Raw genomic sequence first — 23498 nt, 5'->3', positions numbered from 1 at the left:
GTCCACGTCTTTTGCGCCATTTTCCTGTTGAATCATGAACCAACTAGCCCAAACTAGAGTTCTTCTTGGTCAATTGTGTCACAAGCACCTTCTTCCATTTCCTTTCCTGCTGATTTGGACCCGTGAGTTCACCAACATAGCATCTGAATTTGAAAGGCCCAGAAAGACCCAGCTGAACTTACATTTCCTGAAGATTAGTTAGCTACACTAGTTGCAAGAACACTAGACACACCAGTGTGGCTGCATAAGTTCACATAGTTTACTTTCCTTATTCACGATAGTTATAAACAGACATTTAGGTAAGTGAAAAATGGCAGGTTGTCTGCTATGTTGACAGCAGGGAAGACGTACGCCTTCAGATCATAAAAACTGAAGGGGACACTAAGCTCTGCCAAAGGTACAATGTAATAGCATTAATGGGCAAATGCCTACATATGTGCAATTGGTCATTCCCTTCTTTACTTTCATAGATTGCTAGAAAACCTCATACCACTTCTGTTGCATTGCTGCACCGGTTAAGCGATGCACCACTGCCCCAAAGGAAAGTTGTTTCAAACACACCCACCTGTAAGGCTGGCGAGACCCAGGCTGTTCTTCCCGAGCAACCTCTCATGACCAATCATTAATTTAACTGCCACCTACCACAGTGGGCAGTTCACTCACAATCCCGACACCCTTAACGCTGTCGCTTTAAAACCCGACAGCTTTAATTTTCATCGTCTACACCAACCTCAGAGTTTTGTTTCAAGAGATGACATCAGAAAAACCAGGGCAGTTGCATTTTTGTGTTTTGGCTTACTTCAAACCAGAATGGCTAGCTTGATCAGGTATCCAAGTGACCATTGGGGCATCCAGTTCATGTAGCAATGTTTGGTCGAGAGCCAACTTGCTTCACTTGGCAGGAGCAGCAGAGATATCAGGTGTACTTTGAGCAGCAACATGAGGTAGGTGCAAAGACAAGGCGGTAGCTGCTGTTCTCTGTGTATCCTTTAACAATGCTATCCCTGCAAATATAATGATGTTTGTCGAGCCAAAAACTTAATGACACAATGGTGCACCCTGTCGAACTGCTTCTTTATGCGAGTTGACATACACCGATCAACAGCGTCAACAAAAACGAATGAACTGCCCACAAAGTGTTAACAATACCACGTGCTACCATTATTGTTTTGAAAGCTTCTTGGGAGCTTGTCCAAGCCTTTAGTAGAGCTGTCTGGACATTACACCTACTGGCATTATCACAAGCAGCCATAAAGGAACATCTGTGACAGGCACACAGGTTTCTGAAACAGCCGTCTTTATAGGCAGACAACAGCAGAACCTGAATAGGTGTCTAAAACGGTATGCCTTCCTTTACGAAAGCTTACTGTACTTACCAATCATCCATTGCCCAACATGAGTCATTTGGAGCATACATGAGGGCACAGTCATTACTTCTTCAATGCGCAGGCAAGACATAAGGTGGCACCAAATATAGCTACACTCCTCCTGAATATGAAGGCCATGGGCTTGACAGGTGTCGATGCGAGTTGCACCTCTTGAACAGCAGCTCACACAGTCTAACTTGTGTCCTTCAGCAAAAGGTTCACCTGTACTCCTGAAATATAGAAACGATTAAGAAAGGTTACCGGAGCAACATAAAAGACACTAAGCAGCATGTGATTAACAAATGCCAAATACATTATGTGCTGAGGGAGTTCATATTGCTAGTGAAGAATAGACTAGACTATAGTGATATTACACACCCACAACCAATTATAACTTTGCTAGTATAGGATTTACTTCAGCCTGTGAGTATGCATGTAATGGAGTGCAAACTAAAACGTCTGGGCATTTGCATGCATTTATCCTACTTCACCTGCCTTAACCATTTGCTCTTCATTCATTCAATGTTTAGGCTATTCTTAAATGGAACCTCCAGGTTCCATTTAAAAATGGCGGACTGGTGGAGTATGCTTTGTACAGTAAAGGTGCTCTGCACACTGCAGTAACCTCACAGCTGTCCGCTCTACATCAGTAACAATGTAAACATAAAATAATAAGCATACATAGCAAAAACCCAGCTTGCATCTCATAACATCATTTTGCTGTTATAACCACCCGAGCTTACCCGCGCTCCGGCCACGAAGACAAACTTGCACAGATACATCACGCCCGATGCTAAGAACGGATGTCTGTACTGCAGCCTCATGTCGAACATCAACCTCTGTCTGTGTTCCAAAGCTTTGCACAGCAGTTGTGGGCACCTGTAGGAGGTAACAAAACCTTGTGATATTCCAGTTCCGCTTCATTTTCGTTAAGCACGATTTTTAAACGCAGAATGCACGACTTGGCAAAAGAAACCGAATGGCAATGCCTGGTAATGCTCGCGCAGTATACTTTGCATCATGAGAAGTTTGATTAATGACACAGCACCTAGTACATACCATGCATACCTCTACAAGGCTTGCAATAGATATAGCGGCTTCATCTGTTTTGTCAACGTTTTTCTGGACAGAAGAGGCGCTGTCTTGTACAGCCGAAGAAGCCACGTCCTACGAGAGCAACAAAATTCACATCATAAGTTTCACGAATGAGATTGATACACGAGCAGTGGAAATAAGACCAGCAGCGCCAGTCGGATCCACGCCGTTGGTCTGTTCTTTATAGCCGAAGAAATAGCAGTACAGCACTCACAGGACTGCTGCTTTCTTGCTGCAGAGACAGCTGTGGCTCACTCGTCCCTATTGCCGGCTGTATGGACGGCACGGCATCGCGGGATAACTTGCGACGCTTCCAGGAAATGCCGAACGACTCGGACAAGGATGGATTTGTCACGTAGTCGCCAGGATGAAAGTGGAGCGAGCACACTTTCGCGTACTGAGATATCCTGCCTTTCGCTTTTCGCAGGGGCACAGCACTCAGCCAAGCTGTCCGCCGGGGCTCATCTGCCGGCACTTTGTGATACAATTCCCTAGCAGCAGCAGTACTGCCGTCCCGAGACTCCGCTCGGCTGTTAGGACAGCCCAGGACATCGCATAGTCTTGTAAATTTTTTTGCATTAACTGCAGTAGCTGCAGTGTCGACGCGTGTCGCGTACGGTCGGCTGCCGCCCGCTTCGGGCTCGGGGCCCGCCGTCCCATCGAACACACTAGCAACCAAGACCAGAGGAGTCAGTGATGCTAAAGGAGGCGATGCCAGCGGTGTCTCAACCTTTGTTGGAGCTGCGGGGCTGAACCGTTTTCGCCGTAGTATACATGGAGGAGGAGGCAATGCCTCTCTTGGCGCTGCGGTGTTGAACAGTTTTTGCCGAGGAGGAGGCGATGACAGCGGTGTCTCGACCTCTGTTGGTGCTGCGGGACTGAACCGTTTTTGCCGCTGTCTACATCGAGGAGATCGGACTGATCGGATAAGGCAGTAGGTCTGAGTACCGCGGCTGTGAGAGGCGCACATTGAGGCTGAATGTAGCAAACAGCGTCGTCAAACTTCACCCGGAACGCGTATTAACTTGAATATCCTATTCTGCTCCGCACAAAAAATACAGAGCACATCAAGAAACGAAAGTACTCGCGCACGATGAGCGGAGGGCGTATTCAGAGGAAGGTGATCCTCGTTGCGATTGGCCAACCGAGAACTGGGGCGCGATTACGAGTTGCTCAAAATCGTCTCAATCGGAAAGTGTCTCAAAAAGTGTCTCATTTGCCCCGTTCCTATTGGTCGGTCGTGACCAGCGGCCATATTGGTTTTTTGCGTCACCGGCCGACGTCAGAAGTGCGCCAGAAGTGGTGACGTTGCTTGCCTAATTATGCGAGCCGATTGAGACGATTTTTTGAGACTGGAACGAGTGGTCTCAAACCGCTCGAGACAGAAAATGGCGGTTGTTTACATGGCCGGTGGCCGCGCGAGCAGCGGTGTAAGAGGGTGCATGAAGACGGTTTTGACGTGCCGGACGAGTTGTTTCGACGTTTTGACATAGGAAGGAGCATAACGGCTGTGCGACGAACTCGCCGTTGAACTTGGAGGTGTGCGGGTGAGTGCGCGGTCAGTGGAGCGGCAAGTGCCTGTGCGCGCCTTCGCCGCCGGTGGGTTTCAAGACACCGTCGGAAATGAAGTAAACGTCGGCGTAGCCCAACCGACTGTGAGCAAGTGTTTGCGGTGAGTTGCGGAGACCACTGTCAAAGTTAAGTCGCAGAAGGTGCGCGCTTTCCGGCGAGACCCCCAAGACAAGGCGGCGGCGAAGGAGGACTTGCTTCGCATAAACTTTCGCCACCGCAGTATCCCCGGCGGCGTCATCCGAGCATCATCCGAACGGAACGGCAACAACACCAACACGAATGTCAAGTGCTTAACCCGAAGCGGGCGGCATGTGTTGGTTACGAGGCGTCGTGAGTGATTGTTGGCGCAGTGACCGGGCGCGTGCCGGCCTTAATTCCCGCAGTGAGATTGCAAGCTCCCAGCAGCTGCACCGGTCTGCTTCCGTATGTCGGCAGTTGCTGCAGTGTGATTATTCATGGTCGCCGGGTATTTTCTGAACAAAAATAAATAGAATCACGCATCGCCCTTGGAGCACATTTGCCATCAATAGCAGCAAGGTGAGTTCACACTGGCGAGTCGCGGAGGTCGCGCGACAGGCTTAAATCGATTTATTACGCTCCCTCTCCGCTTTACATGTGCTTCGCAAACCGTAACTAATTGACCGAAATCGGTCGCCTAGAATACTAGCGCGACGATTGCAACTTGCCAGTGTGAACTTGCCTTAAAGCTGCCTTCGCCGGTTTTCGAGCCAAGCGCTCCTTGCAAATTGATCTCGGCAGGCTCGTAGCAATCACTGCCTTTAAACAGATTTTTCCGCGCACTTCAGACGTTTGCGCAGTACTTTGATTCTGCGTAATGTGTAAAAAAAGAGGACAGCCGTCGAATCAGCTGATTTTTTTTCTGGCTGCCATGTTTACGATGGGTGAATATGTGGGTGGAGGGATAAGGCTGAATGTAGCTGAATCCTTTGAATCAGGCGGCAGCTCACGCCACCTAGCCGACGCTTTTCCAGCGTCAGTGCACCCTCGCGGCAGCAAAAGTGACTGAAGAGCAAACTTAATTGCAGAACTGAGGACGCTTCTTGTTTTGCTTAATGTTGTTAGGTTTGAAACATAGTTTGTTGGGAAAATAAAACATTGTTCATTTTGTTAACGGCTTGTTTACAGCAAAACGTTTGCATACGGTCCCCTATTGCGCAACTAAATGCTTCCTGGGTGGAGCCCTGCTACTAGCCGCTAAAGCCCCTAGCTAGGGACTTCACTGGCCACCGCTGATTGGTTGTCTTCGCGTTCGCATCTTGCGGTGTCGTCATTTTGACGTCAGAGTCTCAAAATTGAGACGAAAACTCGTAATCGCGCCCCAGACGTCACTGCTCTACTCTACGTCACTCTGTGGGGACTTTTGGGGAACACTGCGCTTCAACCGACAGGGAAAATCTCAACTCTTCTTGAAAATCCTTGCTCAATATCCCAAGGTGCATTTCTTGCTCGCTTGTTTTTTTTAATTTTTTTGCCTTGAGCATGGAGACGGACACGTGCGATGGCGTTGCTTCAGCGGTTTGCGACAAGGCGTTCTTCAATACTAGTAATTTAAAAACACCCATCAAGGATATTTATGGGGAAGGACGCGGTTGTTGCTGCGACGCGTCTTTTCTTCTTCTCTTTCCTCTGATCTCTCCTCTATCTGCACGCGGCAGCGGTGGTGGCTCGGCTCCAGCCAGTAGGCAGGCCCATGCATCCTTCTCCCAGTCACAACAACATGTAGTAAGGCACGGCCGTTCCTGTGCGACTTACGTCCGAAGCATTTTGTCGCCCTTCGTGACCTGCGACGGCACCACGACTTCGAGGAAGAGGTGGAGAATCTAGTCTTCGACTCTAATAAAGGTAAGAAACGAAGTCTGCATGCACGCACGCTGTGATTAAAGCAATAAAGGGCCAAAGCGGGATGCAGTCGCGCGCTTAGATTACCGATTGAAAAGTTGCAGTTTATTGACTTTTCGAGTGCGCGCATTTTAAGTTTGTAAACACAAAGCGCGTTCTTTTTTTTTTTTATTTACGGGCTTACACTCACCTGGGGAAACTTGCACGTGGTTTTGTGCACAAAAACTTAGCGATGACATGCACGTTTTTTAAAGGAACAATGAAGATTTCAATGGGCTTGGTCTAGTGCGACAGATCTGCAGAGGTAGCCTTTGCGGGCATTCGAGTGAAATGTGAAACGTAACGTACTATAACCTTTGAAAGCCATGACTTGTCATAGTCATTTTGCACTTATTTGTAATGTAAGGTGTATAGTTTGTACAAAGTTTAGGTAGTCATAGTTTTGACTCCTAATCATTCTGAAGTGTAGCATGACTCAGCACTTTACTAGTAACATAAGGTGTGCAGAGTTTGTACAAAGTTGCGTAGTCATGCCTTGCACTCATGACTCGTCATTCTGCAACATAGCATGACTGTGCACTTTAATGCTTTGGCATTCTCGCTGGTAAGCAGTCTTATGTGTGTCTGCAGAATTTTTTTTTGGTGTCCTAGCTCCTCCATAAGCAAAGTGACAAGCAGTGCACTCTCTTTCATATTTAAAGTGGCCACTGCAGGAAAAAAACGTCCTTGAAGCAGACTCGCTGCTACAGGCCTTGCTTATGCTTTGTTGCAGGCATCTGCAATGTCTCGATAGGACACACAACATTGTCGCGGCATGCACTGGCTTAGCAGCGCTGAAGCCATGGCAATCGCAACATGCAGAAGTGTGTAGGAAGAATGCCCAGCATTGTTCTGCCTTTAGAAGTCAACAGCGCTGACCTGAATGTGTGGTCAAAGGACAGGGCCATGTAAAAGGTTGCTGTGCAGGAATGAGTTTTTGCAGGGTGTAGTAAAATTGAAATACTTCCATGTAACAGTCCGTGTAATAACTTAACCTGAACTTAATAATTTTCTCCAAAAATTGTTCCCCATGCACTATAGCAGGAAAAAACAGTAAGCGAATGACTGATAAATTTTTAACAATAAAAAAGCTGGGAAATGCAGTTCTGCACTGCAGGCAAAAGGCTAAAAATGTGAAGCTAAATCTGTGATTGTCATGCGCACTTGGCAGAGGCAGAGCGCCAGTAGTAGTGCGAGAGTACTGTATATGTGCCCACTCCATAGCACATGCATTTTTCATTAGTGTATGTAAAAAGTACAAAATTTAATTTGGCCTTGCTTTTCAAAAAATGAAAGTAGTGTGATACACAAAAAATTGACAGAGAAGTTTTGCCGAAATGTTATAAACATGCAAAAGCAGAATTTCATGAACATTGCCTTGTCTTGTTACTTTACTGTTGGCTTTCTAAGGATGCCTTATGCCGTTATTCATGTGCTATCATTGTGTACACGTTTTTATCAAAATGGAGCCCACCTTTGTTCACGCCTCAATTTTTAAAAATTTTTTTAGTCATGAGTGGTCATGGACTTAACATCATATGTTGGCATCGTGTCATAACTATGTTGCAATGCTGCTGTGAGGCTGTGGTTGCTATGTCGCCGTTGCTATGCTCTTGGCACAAACCCACATACACATCGCAGGATCTTGCTCGGGGTTTACCGTTCGGAATTGTGCTTTCACACTAATAATTAACTAATACCATGTGGAGTGCTTAGTTATGTTTACAATCTTTCTGTTTCAGGATTTTGCGCCTGGAAAGACGGAGAAGAAAGCAAAACTTGCTGCCATTTTATAGCTTCTACAGGAAAGAAGGAATGTGCACCAAGGGTTTTTAAACGCTACCTGCACTGCCACCATTCCGGCTCGTACGAAGAGCTTCCTATAGAACAGTGCCAAAGGCAGGAAAAGGGGCAAGGAAGCTGCAAAATCAGCAAACACTGCTTTGCTACTCTAGAGGTCATGGAGAAAGAGGGCAAGGTATATGTAGTGTTTCAAAAGAAACACTACGGACACTTCAATGAGGCCTGCCACCAAAGGCTGTCCCAGGATGATGCCAGAGGGCTTGCAGGTTAGCCACTCCTCTTGTACAAAGCATTTGTGCATGCTGTGTTGACTGTACCGGAATGTGAAAACGTTTAGAAGCTACACTCCACCAACCTTTCATAAATGGGAGACGAAAGTGCAATAGAAATGTATTTTAGGGGGAAGATATTGCTCATTAACTCGAGTGATCATTTCAATGATTTTTATTCTTCTGCGATGCATCTATGGCACAAAAGAGGTGGGACAACACGAAAATGCCTATTGTAAAGTGGGAGAAGGCATGTCCCACAAAACGAGGGGGCGGAAGAAGTTATAGTAGGGCACAGCTTAAGAACCCAGTGGCCAATGCCCCTCAAAGGAAGCCTGCCATCCAATGGCGTCGACCGATTCTCATGATGTCATGGTTAATCCTAGGGGGTAGCACTGCAGGAGGGTGGCAGATGAAAGGGGATTAGTTATGGCTTTAATTGGGTTAACTGATGAAAATCAGCTGACGCCATTGACTGGGGGGGTCTTCTTTAAGGGCCATCTGCCACTTCGTTCTCGAGTTGTATCTGACTGTAGTGCAATTCACTTGAGCCTACTTGGTCGCATCGAAGGGTGAAAAACAATTGATCCACGGCACATTGCATGCACAGCACAGTCTGTACGAACTTCATGCCGTTTAGTTTAGAGATGCTTTGTGGAAGGGGTCCAGTCTTTCGAACTGAACATAATTAGGAATGTCGTTTAGCACTGAACTACTCCAATGTCTGTTCTTTTGTTTTTCTGCTGGTTTCATTGACTATCCTAGGTCTGTCGCTCAATCGGCTGACGTTGAACTTCATCCGTAAGAAGTCGGCTTGAGCTCTATGAAACGTGTCTTGAATGACTGACAGTTGCACTCGATGCTAGCCTCTTTTTTTGGCTGCCTGTCAAAAGCGTAGGCATTTTGTTGCTGATCAAAGCAACGCCACCAGTCTAATGGTTGTATAAGGGCCATGTTTTTTCTCATAAGACAGATCGTCTGCAGTGAACTTTCATTAATTAGAATTATTTGGCTGTTTTGGCACTTCATCAGTAACGCTCGCAGGAACGGCTGTGGTTTGAGTGTTCAGCTACTAAGCTGGAGTACCCGGGTTAGAACCCGGCTGCGGCAGCTGAGTTTCGATGGAGGCAAGAGGTGCCCACGTGCTGCGCAGTGTCAGTGCCCAAAGATCCCCAGGCGGTCGAAATTATTACGGAGCCCTCCACTACAGCACCTTTCTCTCTTGCTTCTTTCACTCCTTCTTTCCTTCATGGCATGGTTGAGGCAGTTACTGCACCATTTCCTTTCCTCAAAAACCACTAACATAAAACACAAGCCTGCACAAGAGTTGAAATCGCAAAAAAAAAAAATGAACAAGCAGCATTTATATTTCAGTTTATGTATGACTGGCATGCCCTCCAATTGTCTCTGACTTAGCAGCAGTCATTCAGGTGTTGAAACTGAAACAGCATGAGAAAAATATTCACTTAGAAATTATTCACCTGGCGTAAGTGAATTCTACATTGTGACTCGTGCACACTATTGTCTTGTGCACAAGTCCAAAGAAACAAAGTTCGCGTTCAAAAATTTGGTGTCTCTACTCCTTTAAAGGTTGCTGTCAGGCGAATCGGTGCATTTTTTGAATATGCAGAATGAAATGGGACAGGATGAGAAGCACATGTCCTTATTCTTTTCTTGTCCACATTTTCAGTGCTGTTATATTCCGCATTTATAACACGCTGTATATAACTTCCCTGTTTTGCATTGCAGTATGCAAGTTTAAACACTCAAGCTCATAAAAATAAAGCCCATCTGGCTTTGAAACAACCATTTTGTTGTGTGCTTTGCAGTGCCACAAAAGTGAAATGAAAGTAAGATGAACTGTGTGTCACCTGTGAAAAGGAACAAAGTGGAAGACGAAGGAATCCGACCAGAAGTATTTGTCACTTTATTACATGGCTGTAGGCAGATGAACCAGAGATGTTAACAGTTTTTTTCTGTACCATTTTCAGGCCGGTTAGCAGAAGGAATGCCAGAAAAAACCATTGTGCACAAACATCCGAGCAGGCACAAGTGGATCAAGCCCACGGATGCAACTTGTGACCACTAAGGACCTCCGTAACATTGCAGATAAGTTTAGGATTGGAAAAACAGAGCAGAGAGATCCAGACGATTTTAAGAGTGTTGAATTATGGGTCGAAGAAATGAGGGCAAAAAATGAGTCGCCACTGTTGTATTACAGGAAGAAGGGTGACCCCAACAGTCATGATGGTGACTTTGAGCTAGCATTAATGACGTTCCCACAACGAGAGCTCCTTTATGAATTGGGGGCAGCGAAACTGTGCACTGACTCCACCCATGGCATAAATAAGTACTAACTCCAACTGACAACCCTGCTCACAATTTCTCAAGATGCCTTTGGTATCCCGTGTGCCTACTTGATTTCAAAAAGGGTGAACACGGGCACTGTGGTGAGGTTTTTCGAGGCCATCAAAGAAAAAACACAATACCATGTCAGGCATTTATGTCTGATGATGCCCCTGTTTATGGCAGTGCATGGGAGCAGGTGATGGGTCCCTTGACGAGTCGACTGCTTTGCAGCTGGCAGGTGCTACACAACTGGAGCACGCACCTGAATACAGTCACAAACAAGGACTGCAGGAGTACAACAAGGGACATGCTGCACACTCTGATGAAGTGGACAGATGAGACTGAGTCTCAACAGTTGCTCCCTGCACTTCTTGGTATCCACTCCAAAGAGCATCAGCTTAATTGCCTTTGGCTTCATCAGAAATTTTGAGAAAACATACGCAAAGAGGGCATGTCAGTGGGCTTACTGCTATCGGCAGTACATTGGATTAACAACAAATAATCACTTGGAGTCAAGGCACTGAAGTACTCTCACTTTGGTGGCAAGGTAAATGGGTGATTGGATACATTAATCAAAGTACTCTTCAATTTCACATCCGAAAAACTTTACAAAGGTGTCAACAGGTGTCAAAGGAGGAGCAGACCACCGCAAATCTGCCCTATTTAGGAAGCATAAAGTGGGGATTGAGCTTTCTAAGTGCAGTACTGAGAGAGTGGGAGATGGCCAGTGGCATGTAAAGTCACAAAGTTTGGTGAACTTCAAGCACACAGTGGAAAGAACGAGCAAATCGTGCAGTGGCTGCGAGCTTCATTGTGAGCAGTGCGAGGCTTGCCACAACATGTACACATGTACGTGTTGACCATGCAACGCATGTGCAAGCACATGCATGCTGTTACTATAATGGAGCTACACTCGTGCCAGATGCAGAGCAGCCAGAAAGTAGCATCCGACTGTGCTGGCGTTTGTAGGCCCTGCCAGCTGAAGCTGGCAGATTTCAGGTGAGGGATTAGAATTATGTTATGAGCTAGTTGGCGGGCTATTCTGACAAAGTGCTTTAGCATAGCAAGCTCAAGACACAGCAGGGAAGAGGAATGCCATTTGCTAATTTTCTTGAAGCCCACATCGTCATGAGAAAGGTGCGCCATCACATCCCATATCAAGCAGCACCATTGAGGGTACACTAGGTATTTCTTTTCTAGTCATTCCTTTTTCCCGAAACTTTCCTCCTAGGAATGGAGAACTCATCCCGCCACGGCGCCTCAGTGGCTCTGGCATTCTTATACTGCTTACCCGAAGGCTGTGGGTTTGATTGAAGGCTGTGGTGCCTCCACATTTCAGTGGAGGCAAAATACAAAGATGGCCATGTGCTGTGCAAAGTCAGCGTGCATTAAAGGGCCCTAGGTGGTGTAAATTAATCCAGAGACCTCCATTATGGTGTCCCTCATAGCCCATGTGTCACTCCCGAATGTTAAACCCGACAATTAAGAAATTGAGATATTTCAGGCCCCTCATTCCCTACTCAGAATCTGCTTGTGTGAGTACGCCCTCTCTGGCACTGCTGAACAGAGAACTTCTGACAATTGGCAAACATTTTTCATCTTTGGGAAATTAGTGCACTCATTTTCTTGTTCATACCTGCCTTGCATTCACTATAATTTTATTTCTTCGTCATCCCTGCTTGATTTCATTTTGTCTGCATGTGATGCACTCAGAGAGGCATGCGCTCTTCAATAAAATTAGTATGAAGTGTCGCTCCATGCTGCATTCCTCTTTGTTGCGTCGTGCTGTCACAGTGCACCGCCCTTTTAGGACATCTTGAGAAAAACAGCGTTTGCAGACAAAGGACCAGAACAAGAAGGACACAAAGAAAAAAAAAACAGCGCAGTTGTGTGTCCTTCTCGTTCTGGTCCTTTGTCTGCAAGCGCTGTTTTTCTCAAGATGTACCCCAACCAACTCGCCCCGCAACACACCTTGCCTTTTAGGACAGTTGACAATATGTGGTTCTACAGTTCTGCAATGCATATGAGAAAAAAGTATTCTTGACAAAAGGCTAAGCCGTAGCTGTCATCTTGCACACTGAAAGCTGCAGCGCAAAACTACTATTCATCTTATTTTGCAAAGAGAATACTGCTGCAACAGAAAAACAGTATTACTCATTTTTCAGAACATTGCAGGTGCAATTTGTGACACGAACTTATTTTGCCATGATAGAAACAGCCGTGAATAGCCTTCCCTCGCATGATAAAGCACTTCATAAATGAACTTGCTTGGCTCTTACAGTGTCTCTCCACCAGCCTTCCAAGCAATGAGCCTTCTGTTGTGTGATGGGAACACTGTGCCAACTTTGTTGCCTAGAAATTCTAAAATGCCCCTATTTGTCGAGAAGGCAGCTTAGATATGTAGAAAACCAGCGAAAAGGACGCATTCACAAAGAGGAGAAGTGCACAGGACAACGCTTCTCCTCCTTGTGAATGCGTCCTTTTCGCTGGTGTTCTACTTACCATGCACCAACTGGCCCAACAAGCTACACTTCTTCAATACAAGGCAGCTTAGATGAAACATAGTGCCCAGTTAATGTCATTTCCTTTTTACTCATTAATGAAAAATGCTTCAAAGCCCAACTGCAACGAAATTATAATTTGGCTAGAATGCCTGTTAATGTGCTGGGTGTGTCATAAAACTAATCGTAACAAAGTTTCATGCTTCTGAGAAAACTGACACTGTTGCTACAAGTGTTTAAAAAGCTGTGTAGTAGACAACGTGGCATGTCCATATAGGCAGATACGGATACCCGAGTGCCATACGGCCTCATGTCTGGCCCATTGGGAATGAACAGATTAAGGACAGTGTAGAGTGAAAGGCTAGGGGCTAAAATGTGGTTTGGCAGTCATGGGTATGGTGCTGCGGCAAAGTTGTTAGGAATTTGTTTCAATCCTGCAGATGCTGATTTCTGTTTCCATGCCAGGTTTTTGTACACCATATTTACTTAAATAATGGATGCATTTGCATAATAAATGCTTTCCCTACATCAATCATCAAAATCTGGGGAAAGTTCAACTGACCACACCATGTAATAAATGCACCAAACTTACCATTCTAATTTTTTCCCACAAGAAACTGCATCCATGATGCAAGTAACTGCAGTATTACAGGTTACAGAATGAAGCACTGCCAGCCGTATTATGTGGCCGCAAGACTGCCTGGTGCCATGTGAAGAGGAATGCTCCCAAGGCTCATCACATCACATTTACTCCAGTATCCACATATGGCACCCGTTTCATCCTGCACGTCACATTCACCTCGGGCTGGCGATAGCCTGCCAGCTAGATTAAGAATGTCACAATAAAATGTGTACCTAACTGAAAACTGCGGTTGTATATATCGGATATTTTCATTGACTTGTGGCAGTCTACCTGGACAGGTTATGGTAATGCAAGGCAGCCCATTATGCACAGCATATGAGTGCATAGGCGCCACAACTTCTCATCTTTTCCAAGGGTTCATGTTTTGCACTATTGGGTGTGACCCGACCCATCTTTCCACAATCCTCGCGTAATAATAAAGTGCTCCTAATCCTTTTTTGACAGCCAAAATGTATTTTCCTAGGCATATTGGCAATCTGCAATTTGTATTTCTCCACAGATTTGGTACTTCTGAGAAGTTGGACGGTCATTTTATAAATGATATATTTTTAATAAGCTAGCAGATACTATTCTTGATGTAAACATTTGCAGGCATATATACGCTGCCATTGTTTGCCTTAATAAATACTGTGTCCATTGTGTAATCATAGTACAAACACGTTGATTCTAAAGGATGTTAATGCTGCTTAATTACGCCGTACAAGCCCAGCTGTGGCTTTGGAAAGCTGCCCTTCTTTGGACTCTGACATTAAATACAACTTGTACTTGGGAAAGACTAATCTTGCTGTGAGTGTAACGACAAAATTAAACAAATTCCATTAGACGCTGGTATGATCCCGGCTGCGGCAGTTGTATTCCGATGGTGACACACTACAGGCCCAGATGCTGTGCGATGTCGGAGCACGTTAAGGGCCACTGTTGGTCGAAATTACTGGATTCCTCCACTGTGGCGCCCCTCAGAGCCCGAGTCGCTTTGGGATGTTAAACCCCATAAGCCAAAGTTAGCATTATGTTCCTGCCGGACCGAGCAGCCGCTAACAGGGTCAGACTGTACGAATGGGTACCATCAATCGCTACGTGACACCCCCACTCCACTCACCCGATGAAATCCCATCCATCAGTGACACATCCACTCTCTCCACCCTTCGACTCAGATTTGCAACCGCTTGCCAACCGCCTCCTCCCGCCCTCTCTTCTTCCCTCTTCCCTGCAATTTCGTGAAGGTGGATTTCACTCCCTCCACTCTGTCACCTGAGGCTTCAGACCGACGGATTATTCCAACATGGGGGGGTTCTGATGCTGATGCACTAAAATGATATTTTTGAAAGACAGCTACAGTTTGTTAAGGAGAAGAGTGCTCGCTGCACCATGCAAAATGCGAGATCATTCCCTGGTGTGCACACACTGCATCACAAGGAAGTACATTTGGCACCTAAATTTAAATGTGCAGTATAGCGAGCAGTTAGCACCAGGTGCTGTACACAGACACGAGCACGAAGTGGACACGCTTATTACCAGGCCCTCTCTGTGCACCCTCCCTATACATAGTGCGAAGACTGCTTTTGAAGCTAAGGTTGGTCACACTGCAAAGAAATAAAGACAGCATGAACATGAGAACCGGACACGCAGCACTGACAGAAATCTCGACAGTCGGTGCTGTGTGTCTGGTTCCCGTGTCGTCCCTTTCTGTTCGGCGACCAACCTTAACTAGAACAAACAACTTGCCCGAACCCTTGCTTTTGAAGCATTGCACATTGCATGTAGTAAGTAGCACGCAGTACAATGCACAGACTGAGCCATGTGTGTTATTGTATCAGCAGTAAACCACGTGCAAAAAAAAAAAAAACGACAGCCAATAACTACAGTCGGTAAAGCGAAATTTGAGCGCAGCTCTTCACATATTTTAGTTTTGCAGTATGCTGAAGTAAAGAATTCCAGAGAGCCACCTGCCCCGGCGAGAGGCAGTGATAGGTGACATTTCGCCCTGAGCACTTGGCTATCACATACTTAGTACACAAGTTCTGTCCCGCCTCATACGAACACCAAAACACTTTCTTGAATATCTTTTTCAATGAAGGCAAATACACTGGTCTACACAAACATCGAAATTACTTGCTATTACATCTTAATAATGTGTTCAGTGTCACACTATTACGATGCTATATATTAATTTATGCATGCCAGCACATCATCTCTGGCTGACAAAGATCTGACAAATCTTGCTTTTTGACAGTATGTGGGCACAGAGTCATTGATTGCACAGACCAAATATGACTATACCAACAGAACGTGAACTCAGAGGATTACCTTAGAACTCATGTGCCTTTGAAAACATGCAGTGAACATGGAAACAATTTTATTTTTAAGGTGCGCCGCCCAGCGTATGCACATGCGTTCAGTGCACTCTTTCTGCGCCATGAAGGACGACTCGGTCTCAAGAGCAGAAGTACACACTGCCAGTGCATTCCAGAACATTTAATTCAGATAGGTACTACATGAGACGTAAGCAACGTACCTATAGCGTTCGCACCGTGCAGCTTTATTGCTTCGCTCTGTCCCGAGCATTTTTCAGTCCACTGAGGTGGTTGCGAGCCACAGGTGGGTTAGTCTTGCGATTATTCTGCCGGCAATTGCTTCTCTCTGTGATCTAGCAGATCTACGCCACCTCGCACCCATAACAGTCGTCAACTGGTACTGTCGCCATTCGGTGTCCAGATCAGTGTCTTGAAGGATCGAAGGCGGGCTGGAAACGACATGCTGCAATGTTCTCCAGCCCTTGCATCACGAGAAAGTCAATGCGACGACATATCACAGCCCACGCACTGCATCGTGATGATTATAACAAGAGTTATATGCACAGATATTTTCCAGAATGAGCTGGAAACACCCAGATCAGGGACGCCAGTACTGGATGGCGCGGGCTTGCGTCCTGCTCACTCACCTTTAGGGACGCATGGGAAGTAAACACGCATTCCATCGGCGGTCTACTGGTCACAAACAAAAAAGGGGCAAATTTAAAGAACTACACACGCCACAAAGACGAGACACCGACGAATACTTCACTCGCAACAGCCGCGGACCGCGATTCGAACGTACGTAAACAACCGCCATGTTGTTTTTTTCTTCTTTGCCTTCTTTGCTAACTGACTGTAGGGGGCGCTGTAAGAGCGCTAGCATCATCATCATCGCGCGTTCCCTCAAAGAAAAGTATATACAAATAGCCGAAACCAGCAATAAACTATAAAAAAAAGCATTAGACGTTAAAAATTGCAACATAAATAAGAAAGTCGTTTATGCAGTTGACGAAAATCAACACACTCATTCAAAGGAAACGCCAATAAAATTGATTCATAAAAATAAAACAAAAATATAACTATGCATGTTTTCTTCTCCTTGGTTTTGACTAAAGCTAGGACGTGCGACTATTTTTTGGCAGTTTTCTATACCAGTGCGACCATAAGAAAATTAAGGCAAGAAAACTGAAAACGTAACAGGCGCACTTAAGGGTCAACATTGCATCGTCAACAATATGCACGCTTTCTCTCTTGTTGCTCATCCCAAGTTTGAATGCATGTCAATTTGCTGTTTCAAAGCAGAATGGTCTTCTATCATTGTAGCGGATTGAACCGAACCAAATGTACTGTCATGAACAAAGCGGTCACATAACTTTCACTTATGCAGCTCAAACTCACATTATTTATTATTTGAGTTTAGTTTTAATGACATGAAAGAACCACAAGTACCATTATAAAAGGTATTTTTCATCAGAGCACTTCAGATGGACTAGAAGCCTTACTCCCAACAGTGCCAAAGCCATTCACACAAATCATGTTGGCAGCAATGTTGAAACTGTGTGCGTCCACCTTACTTGAAACTGCAACGGATGCAAGACAGACAAAATTTTACCATTCAAAATCATAATGTGCCGAGATATTGCTGCAATCTTGAACGTAACCACGCTTGCCATTACAATCAAAATGACTCAACAGCACATGCAAACATGAGAATTTTTTCTTCACAGACATTTTGACACTACATTTAGTTCACTATTCATGCAACTTCCGTTTATTTACACGATGGACACAAATATTCACATGCACGCCAGTCTTAGCATGAGTGCCATGCATACGTAATTATCGATATGCACCCCGTCACACATTGTGCATTTGCACATAAAAATACTCATGAAAACTCAACAAGTGCTCAGCAATTACTGCAGCTTAAATGGTCAAGCACACAGAACACGTCAAAGTTATGGTATGGTATAGAATATGGGGTTTAATGTCCGAAGGCAACATGGGTTATGAGGAACGCCATAGTGCAGCGCTACGGATTAATTTTGACCACATGGGGCTCTTTATCGAGCACTGATGTCACTCAGTACACAGGCGCCTAGCATTTCGCCTCCACTGATAGGCAGCTGCCGCAACTGGGATCGAACCCGTCCTTGGGAACAGCAGCGGGCACCCTAACCACTCAGCCATTGCAGCGGGGCAACGGCTGACCACATTATAAGCAACCAAAAGTCCAGGTCTCTGCTTTATGTCTTACATGTTGCCTAGGTATCGTCTACTTTTACTATATCTGCAATCTAAAAATTAACGATAGACAACTTCCCCACTCCATCTAAATTACTATAATAGTCCCATGCCCTTCTTGGTTTGCTACACGCTTAAGCTTATAATTTTTGGCTAGTTTTATCAACGTGTCATACAAGTGTAACAGCTGCCACAGTATGAATTGTGGATTCTAAGAGAAAAAAGAACTCACAAATTTTGCACTACTTTGAACAAAAATATTCAGCCAATATACACACAACAGGCATACACCAATAACATTTCTACCGCAAAACCGTGAACCCACCGTACCGAGGGCCAGTAATAGAAAATCACTGGCCGCCGCGGTGCCTCAGAGGTTATGGTGCTTGGCTGCTGACCCGAAAGATGTGGGTTCGATCCCGGCTGTGGCGGTCGCATTTCGATGGAGACAAAATTCTATAGACCCCTACAAAAATTTTATTAGTCACCCCTTGTCGTGCTCTGTAACGTACCTCTTATCATTTCTGTAATACCCGTTACTAGGTCTTCAAGAAAATAATAAACTGAAATGTAGCAAAGAGCTGATGGTTGTCTTTTCATACAACATTCTTCACAGCAGCTCTGCTTCTGAAAGGAGCACCTCATTCTTTGTGGACTCAACTAGTTTTCTTCTATTTTAATCACCATGAGGTCAGAGTACTCCAGTAACACTGACTCCTGATATGCTACACTCTAGTGAGCCAGTTTCACAACTCTCATAAAAGAATGATGAACTCAAAGGTCTGCCACAAACATGTCATGGGCCACATCTTTAATGGAGTAGAGAAACCAAATTTTTGGATACACATTTCTCTTTACAGTGATGCACTAGGCAATGCTGTACACAAGCCACCATGTGGATTTTAACTTTGTCAGCTAAATAATTTACAATTTAATTTTTTTTTCTCGTGTCATCTGGTTTCGGTTTTTAACAGCCGAATGACTGCTCTGAAGTCAGATACATGTTCAGGTCACATGAGGCATGCAAAAAGAGATATAATCGCTGCCTGTTCACTTTATGTGACTCCAACTCTTAGACAGGTTTGTGTACGAGTTGATGCAAATAACAATGAACAAAGCTGCAACAATACTGCTGTCTTGGTATGCCTCACATGACCTGAACACATCCCTGACATCACAGTCGTCTTTCGGTTGTTTAAGCTAAAGCAGTGCGAGAGAAAAAATGCAATTATAAATATATCGCCTCTTGTCGTCGCAATCCATGCAGCTGTACTGCGCATCATTCTAACCGAAAGAAACAACTAAAATTTTGTTGTCTCTACTCCTTTAATACCTAATGGGCCTTGACAATATAAAAAGCACCTATACATATCAGCGAACTGAGCTGCCAACCTTCAAAAATGCATCCACAAGCTCTTTTCACATTGTGCTTTTAAATATGTTGCCTCATACTCGTGATATACACATGTTCTGACTGTGCACATTACAAAAACAGTAATTCAGGAACCAGCAGACCCACCCATTCAGCAGCATGGCAAGCGAAGAATGAAAATTAGAATGCAGCTAGAAAGAAAAGGCACAGAGCTTTTTCAGACCTTCTAATTTGAATACTTCAAACTTATGTGGCCAACTGTAAATGTTTCCTTACTGAAATCCCACACTCCTTTAGACGTTTGCCATAAACCAGAGAAAAATTTGTCAAAATGCTTCCCTCTAAAAGGAACAACCAAATATAAGCAGACAAGCCATGTTTACATTTCATGCATTTTTAAGCTCTTCACTGTATGCAGAGAAGCATGTCACATGCATGGCGTGTTGATGTTTGGTTTATGCTGCTTCTTCACTTTATATTGAAAGGTCATGGCTACTCTTTTTTTTTGTGTGTGTCCATTGCCCCACAGAGCTGCCATCTATGGAGCAAGCTTATTTGCATTTAAAGGTCGCTTGCCTAGTCACTGCTGACTCCACACAAAACAGATGTTCCCCTCAAAACTGGCAACGTGCAGTAAAAGCAGGCGTGCAATTAATGTGACACCTCATACACTTCGTAATGATGCAGTCGCCTACATAAGGCCAAGCCAGCATGCTATTCATGTATGCGCACAAATTATATTCACTTATACAATGCTAATGTCAAAAAGAAACCCTTCTAGCTACAAATGCTAGCACAAAGTTAATGCAGCGCATTATGGCATGCATGGCATCCAACGTCCCTGTACAACATACTTTTACTAATAAGGCTAAAACACTGCACCTGCACAAGGATCAAGGAAGATGAGACAAGACACAGCATCTTCCTTATGCAGGTCTGCTGTTTTTGCCTTATTATGTCATACCAACTTGCCTATCAGTCAATGTTTTTACTAACTGCTGCAGCAGAAAAAACAGCTGTGAAATTTGGAATGCATTCATGGCGTCTAGAAATTGAAGCTCAGAAAATGTAACACACAGAAAGTGCAAGAAACTGATCATCCGGAGTGTTTACGTTTCTCTCTGTGTTGTGTTTTACTTACGCTGCAATAACCCAACATCGTTCCCAAACAAACCCAAGGGCCACACTGGCTACGCGGATGCTGAAAGCCTAAGTCAAGCCTCCCACTTCATCACAAACCATTACAGAAATGACAGAGCAAGCAAAACAAGTTTCGGCCTTGTCTGGCTTTATTCCAATGCTGAACGTTAAAAGAAATACACCAAGAAGCACACGTTCTACTTGATGAGTATAAAAACACTTCACCAAATAGATAAAAGAAAAGCAGCTTTCTAGATATTCAAAGGTTCGGTGGTGTGACCATACTACGACATTTGCTAAACGCCTACCAGCGAAGAAAGCGGCGTACCATAGTTCATGTGGCACGATGCGTCGTGAGCAACGCTACGGCGTCGTACAAAGCAGCTGTGGCCTACCGCGTGCTTTGCGCAACATGGGTGTCAACGCGAAGTAATCCATTACAGCTTGGCTAGTTTGTGGGTAGACACTGCAGGCATATTAAACATTAAGACGGAAGATGTGTTGTCCTTTCAATGGCTAGCGTGTACGTCCAGTCCGCCTTCCTTCCGCATTAAAATTTTTTTTTTTAGCATAGCTTGTCGCCGGTGGGCACACATGCAGGACTCCAGGAACATAGCATATATGCACCGCAACTGCCAAATGGCTCGCAGTACCCACCATTTTTATGCATACGAGCTCATCCTATCAGTACGTACAGGTCAGAATCAGTTACACGCAACACAAGGAAACATAATTTTCGACACTCATCCAATGCTTCAAACCACTGCCTCCTTCTAGAGGAGGCAATGTTCAAACACGAGATACAATACCGAAAGGTGCCGAAGAGAACTGAAGTGACGTCAAATTCAGTCAAGCACCGCCAAGGGGCTTCCGATATCATACCACGGCTGGGTCGCACTGCAAACTTCCATAATAAAGACAACACTAGGGCACTGGGGTACAAGTCCGGACGTTAGCGCGGTCAATATTACTCGCCATTGCACCAACCTTTGATGACTTTCACGGCAGCACTTACTCCACACGTCAATGCACCGCGCGGTAAACAGCCATCGCAGCCATGTCAACAAACCACCGTGGCGTTGGCGATGACAGCGATGGTCACCGTGGCAACCGTGGAGACGCCAGCGGCCTAGGAACTATGGCTAGGGACGTTTCAAAATTTTGCGACGCCATTTTTACCTAATTTTGCAACAAAAAGTACCCAGAAATGTACCTAAACAAACGCCATTTTGGAATGACGTCATTAAAAGTCACGTGACATGAGGATCGTCTTCCTCCATTTAGCCTTACGCCACGATGAGCTGTACGGCTGCACAGTGCACACATGGATGGCTGCACAACACAGCCTTGATGATGATGATGATCCAAACAACATATGGCGTATGCGCATACCATGTAACCGCCGCGACGGTTCACTGGTTAATCTACTGAGCCGGAGTACACGGCTTCGAACAGGACCGCGGCGGCTTCGTTTCGATGGAGGCGAAACGTAAAAGGCGCCCGTGTGCTGTGCGATGTCAGTGCGCGTTGAAGATGTTGTTGTTGTTGTTGTAGCCTACGACAGAATGGCACATACCCACTCTGGGGATCGGCCAAGAATCGGGTGGAAAAGGTTGGTATTCACCTGTACGTAGTAAAGGCAAAAGGAAAGCACACGGGAGAGGAACACCGGGGGAGTCTACCACAAAAAGGGCACGGAGAGGATGAAAAAAAAAATCAACAAAACTAAAAACAAATAATAATAATGATAATAATAATCATAATATATATATATATATAAAGGAGATTGGATTGGAGAGAGAGAGAGAAAGAGAGAAAAGAGAATAATTCGAAAAGAATAAAGAAAAAATGAAGCATAAAAAGAAAATACTGAAAGCTTTAGCAAGGTAGTCGATGAGATTCCAGCAAGAAATTTTGAACAGCGTCACAAACAGACCTGTGGCTGAACCCAAGTGTGGTGGCACCAAATGATAGCAAGTGTGGGCTGCTCAAACTGAGGCCAAGTTGCTGTAAGGGCAACTCCAGCAGTCTTCTTCTCAAAGAGGTGAAACGACGACAATGGAGCCAAAAATGATCGATAGATTCAGGCTCACGGCAAAATGCACAGAGGGGAGATAGCGCCAAACCAGATCTGTGCAGATAGAAATTTAGAGGGGGGATGCGGCAGCGCAACCTCGTCAGAGATACTTCTAGCTGCCGAGATGGACAACTTTTCCTGCTCCATGAATATTTCAGATGCTGATATTCCACCGATGTTAAAAGTGTTGTGTCTTGCACACTTAAAGGGGTGGAGACACCAAATTTGTGGTTCGGGCGTTCTTAGTTTCAAACGTTTCTTATGGCTCCAGGAAGCATGATACACACTCAGAGATTCATATATTCACAGTGAATAATTTATTATCGCATTTTTAGGTGAACGATTTTCGGTTTCGGTTTCGGAACGCCGAGTTGGACAGTGACGTCACAGAGGGGGAAGATCAACTACTTCGCTTGGTCACGTGGGTCCACAAAAGTTGTGACGCACCTACTGCTGCATCGTCTGCTTTCTCACACACGTGCTGACCAGCGCATGAAAAAAAACAACAGCATGTCTAGTACCAGCAGCTCGGATTCTGACGGATCTGAATCCAATGAGTGAGGACATCAACTTTTTTTTTTTTATCGCACGCTAATATCGCCTTCGCGGGTTCGCGTGAGGATGCGAAGCACTTTGGAAAATGCCAGTAAGCATCACTGCGCTGCGCCCACAACCGGTGTCACACTTCGCCGCCGTGCAGCAGTACCTGAGCGCTGCTTGGGTTGGTGTACAAATATCACAAGAAAAGACAAAATCGCCTTGTTATCAGAACTGCCAGCTATACTCGAGCAGCGACAAAGCATGCCTGCTTATGTTGGGAGCTTTTGGCAACGGCACCGCTCGCGGGCGCTCCGGGCGACGAGCTCTGCTGCT

At 45.2% G+C, this 23498-nt stretch overlaps 1 protein-coding gene and 1 long non-coding RNA gene across 8 annotated transcripts; one reads left to right on the top strand and one right to left on the bottom strand.

Moving 5' to 3' along the window:
* Nucleotides 1–19: 19 nt before the first annotated feature.
* LOC149363668 (uncharacterized) lies at nt 20–21653 on the bottom strand. Of its 4 annotated transcripts, XR_016289094.1 has the most exons (5): nt 2677–6606; nt 2427–2534; nt 2111–2246; nt 1377–1597; nt 20–1004 (listed from the first exon to the last, which is right to left on the bottom strand). XR_016289094.1 is itself a non-coding variant. In XM_089573640.1 (4 exons), the coding sequence occupies exons 1-4, from the start codon at nt 16473–16475 to the stop codon at nt 1560–1562; spliced, it is 318 nt and encodes a 105-aa protein (XP_089429766.1). In that variant the 5' UTR covers nt 16476–21653; the 3' UTR covers nt 20–1559. The 4 variants fall into 4 exon arrangements, 3 of the variants coding, with proteins under 3 accessions (XP_089429766.1, XP_089429764.1, XP_089429765.1); XM_089573640.1 differs by lacking the exon at nt 2677–6606 and adding an exon at nt 16440–21653 and having other exon boundaries at nt 20–1597; XM_089573638.1 differs by having other exon boundaries at nt 20–1597.
* On the top strand, nt 5391–12108 carry LOC149363669 (uncharacterized). Of its 4 annotated transcripts, none has more exons than XR_016289097.1 (4): nt 5391–5488; nt 5711–5897; nt 7676–8002; nt 9835–9990. It is a non-coding gene; the product is annotated as an uncharacterized LOC149363669 (long non-coding RNA). The 4 variants fall into 4 exon arrangements; XR_016289098.1 differs by lacking the exon at nt 5391–5488 and adding an exon at nt 9997–12108 and having other exon boundaries at nt 5507–5897; nt 9835–9920; XR_016289095.1 differs by lacking the exons at nt 5391–5488; nt 9835–9990 and adding an exon at nt 9997–12108 and having other exon boundaries at nt 5510–5897.
* Nucleotides 21654–23498: the final 1845 nt, after the last annotated feature.

The sequence above is a fragment of the Amblyomma mixtum genome, chromosome 2 (genome assembly GCF_055824585.1).
Source record: "Amblyomma mixtum isolate Tamu chromosome 2, ASM5582458v1, whole genome shotgun sequence".
NCBI lineage: Eukaryota > Metazoa > Arthropoda > Arachnida > Ixodida > Ixodidae > Amblyomma > Amblyomma mixtum.
Note: the sequence above shows the minus strand (reverse complement) of the source record. Positions and strands in the feature narration are given on the sequence as shown.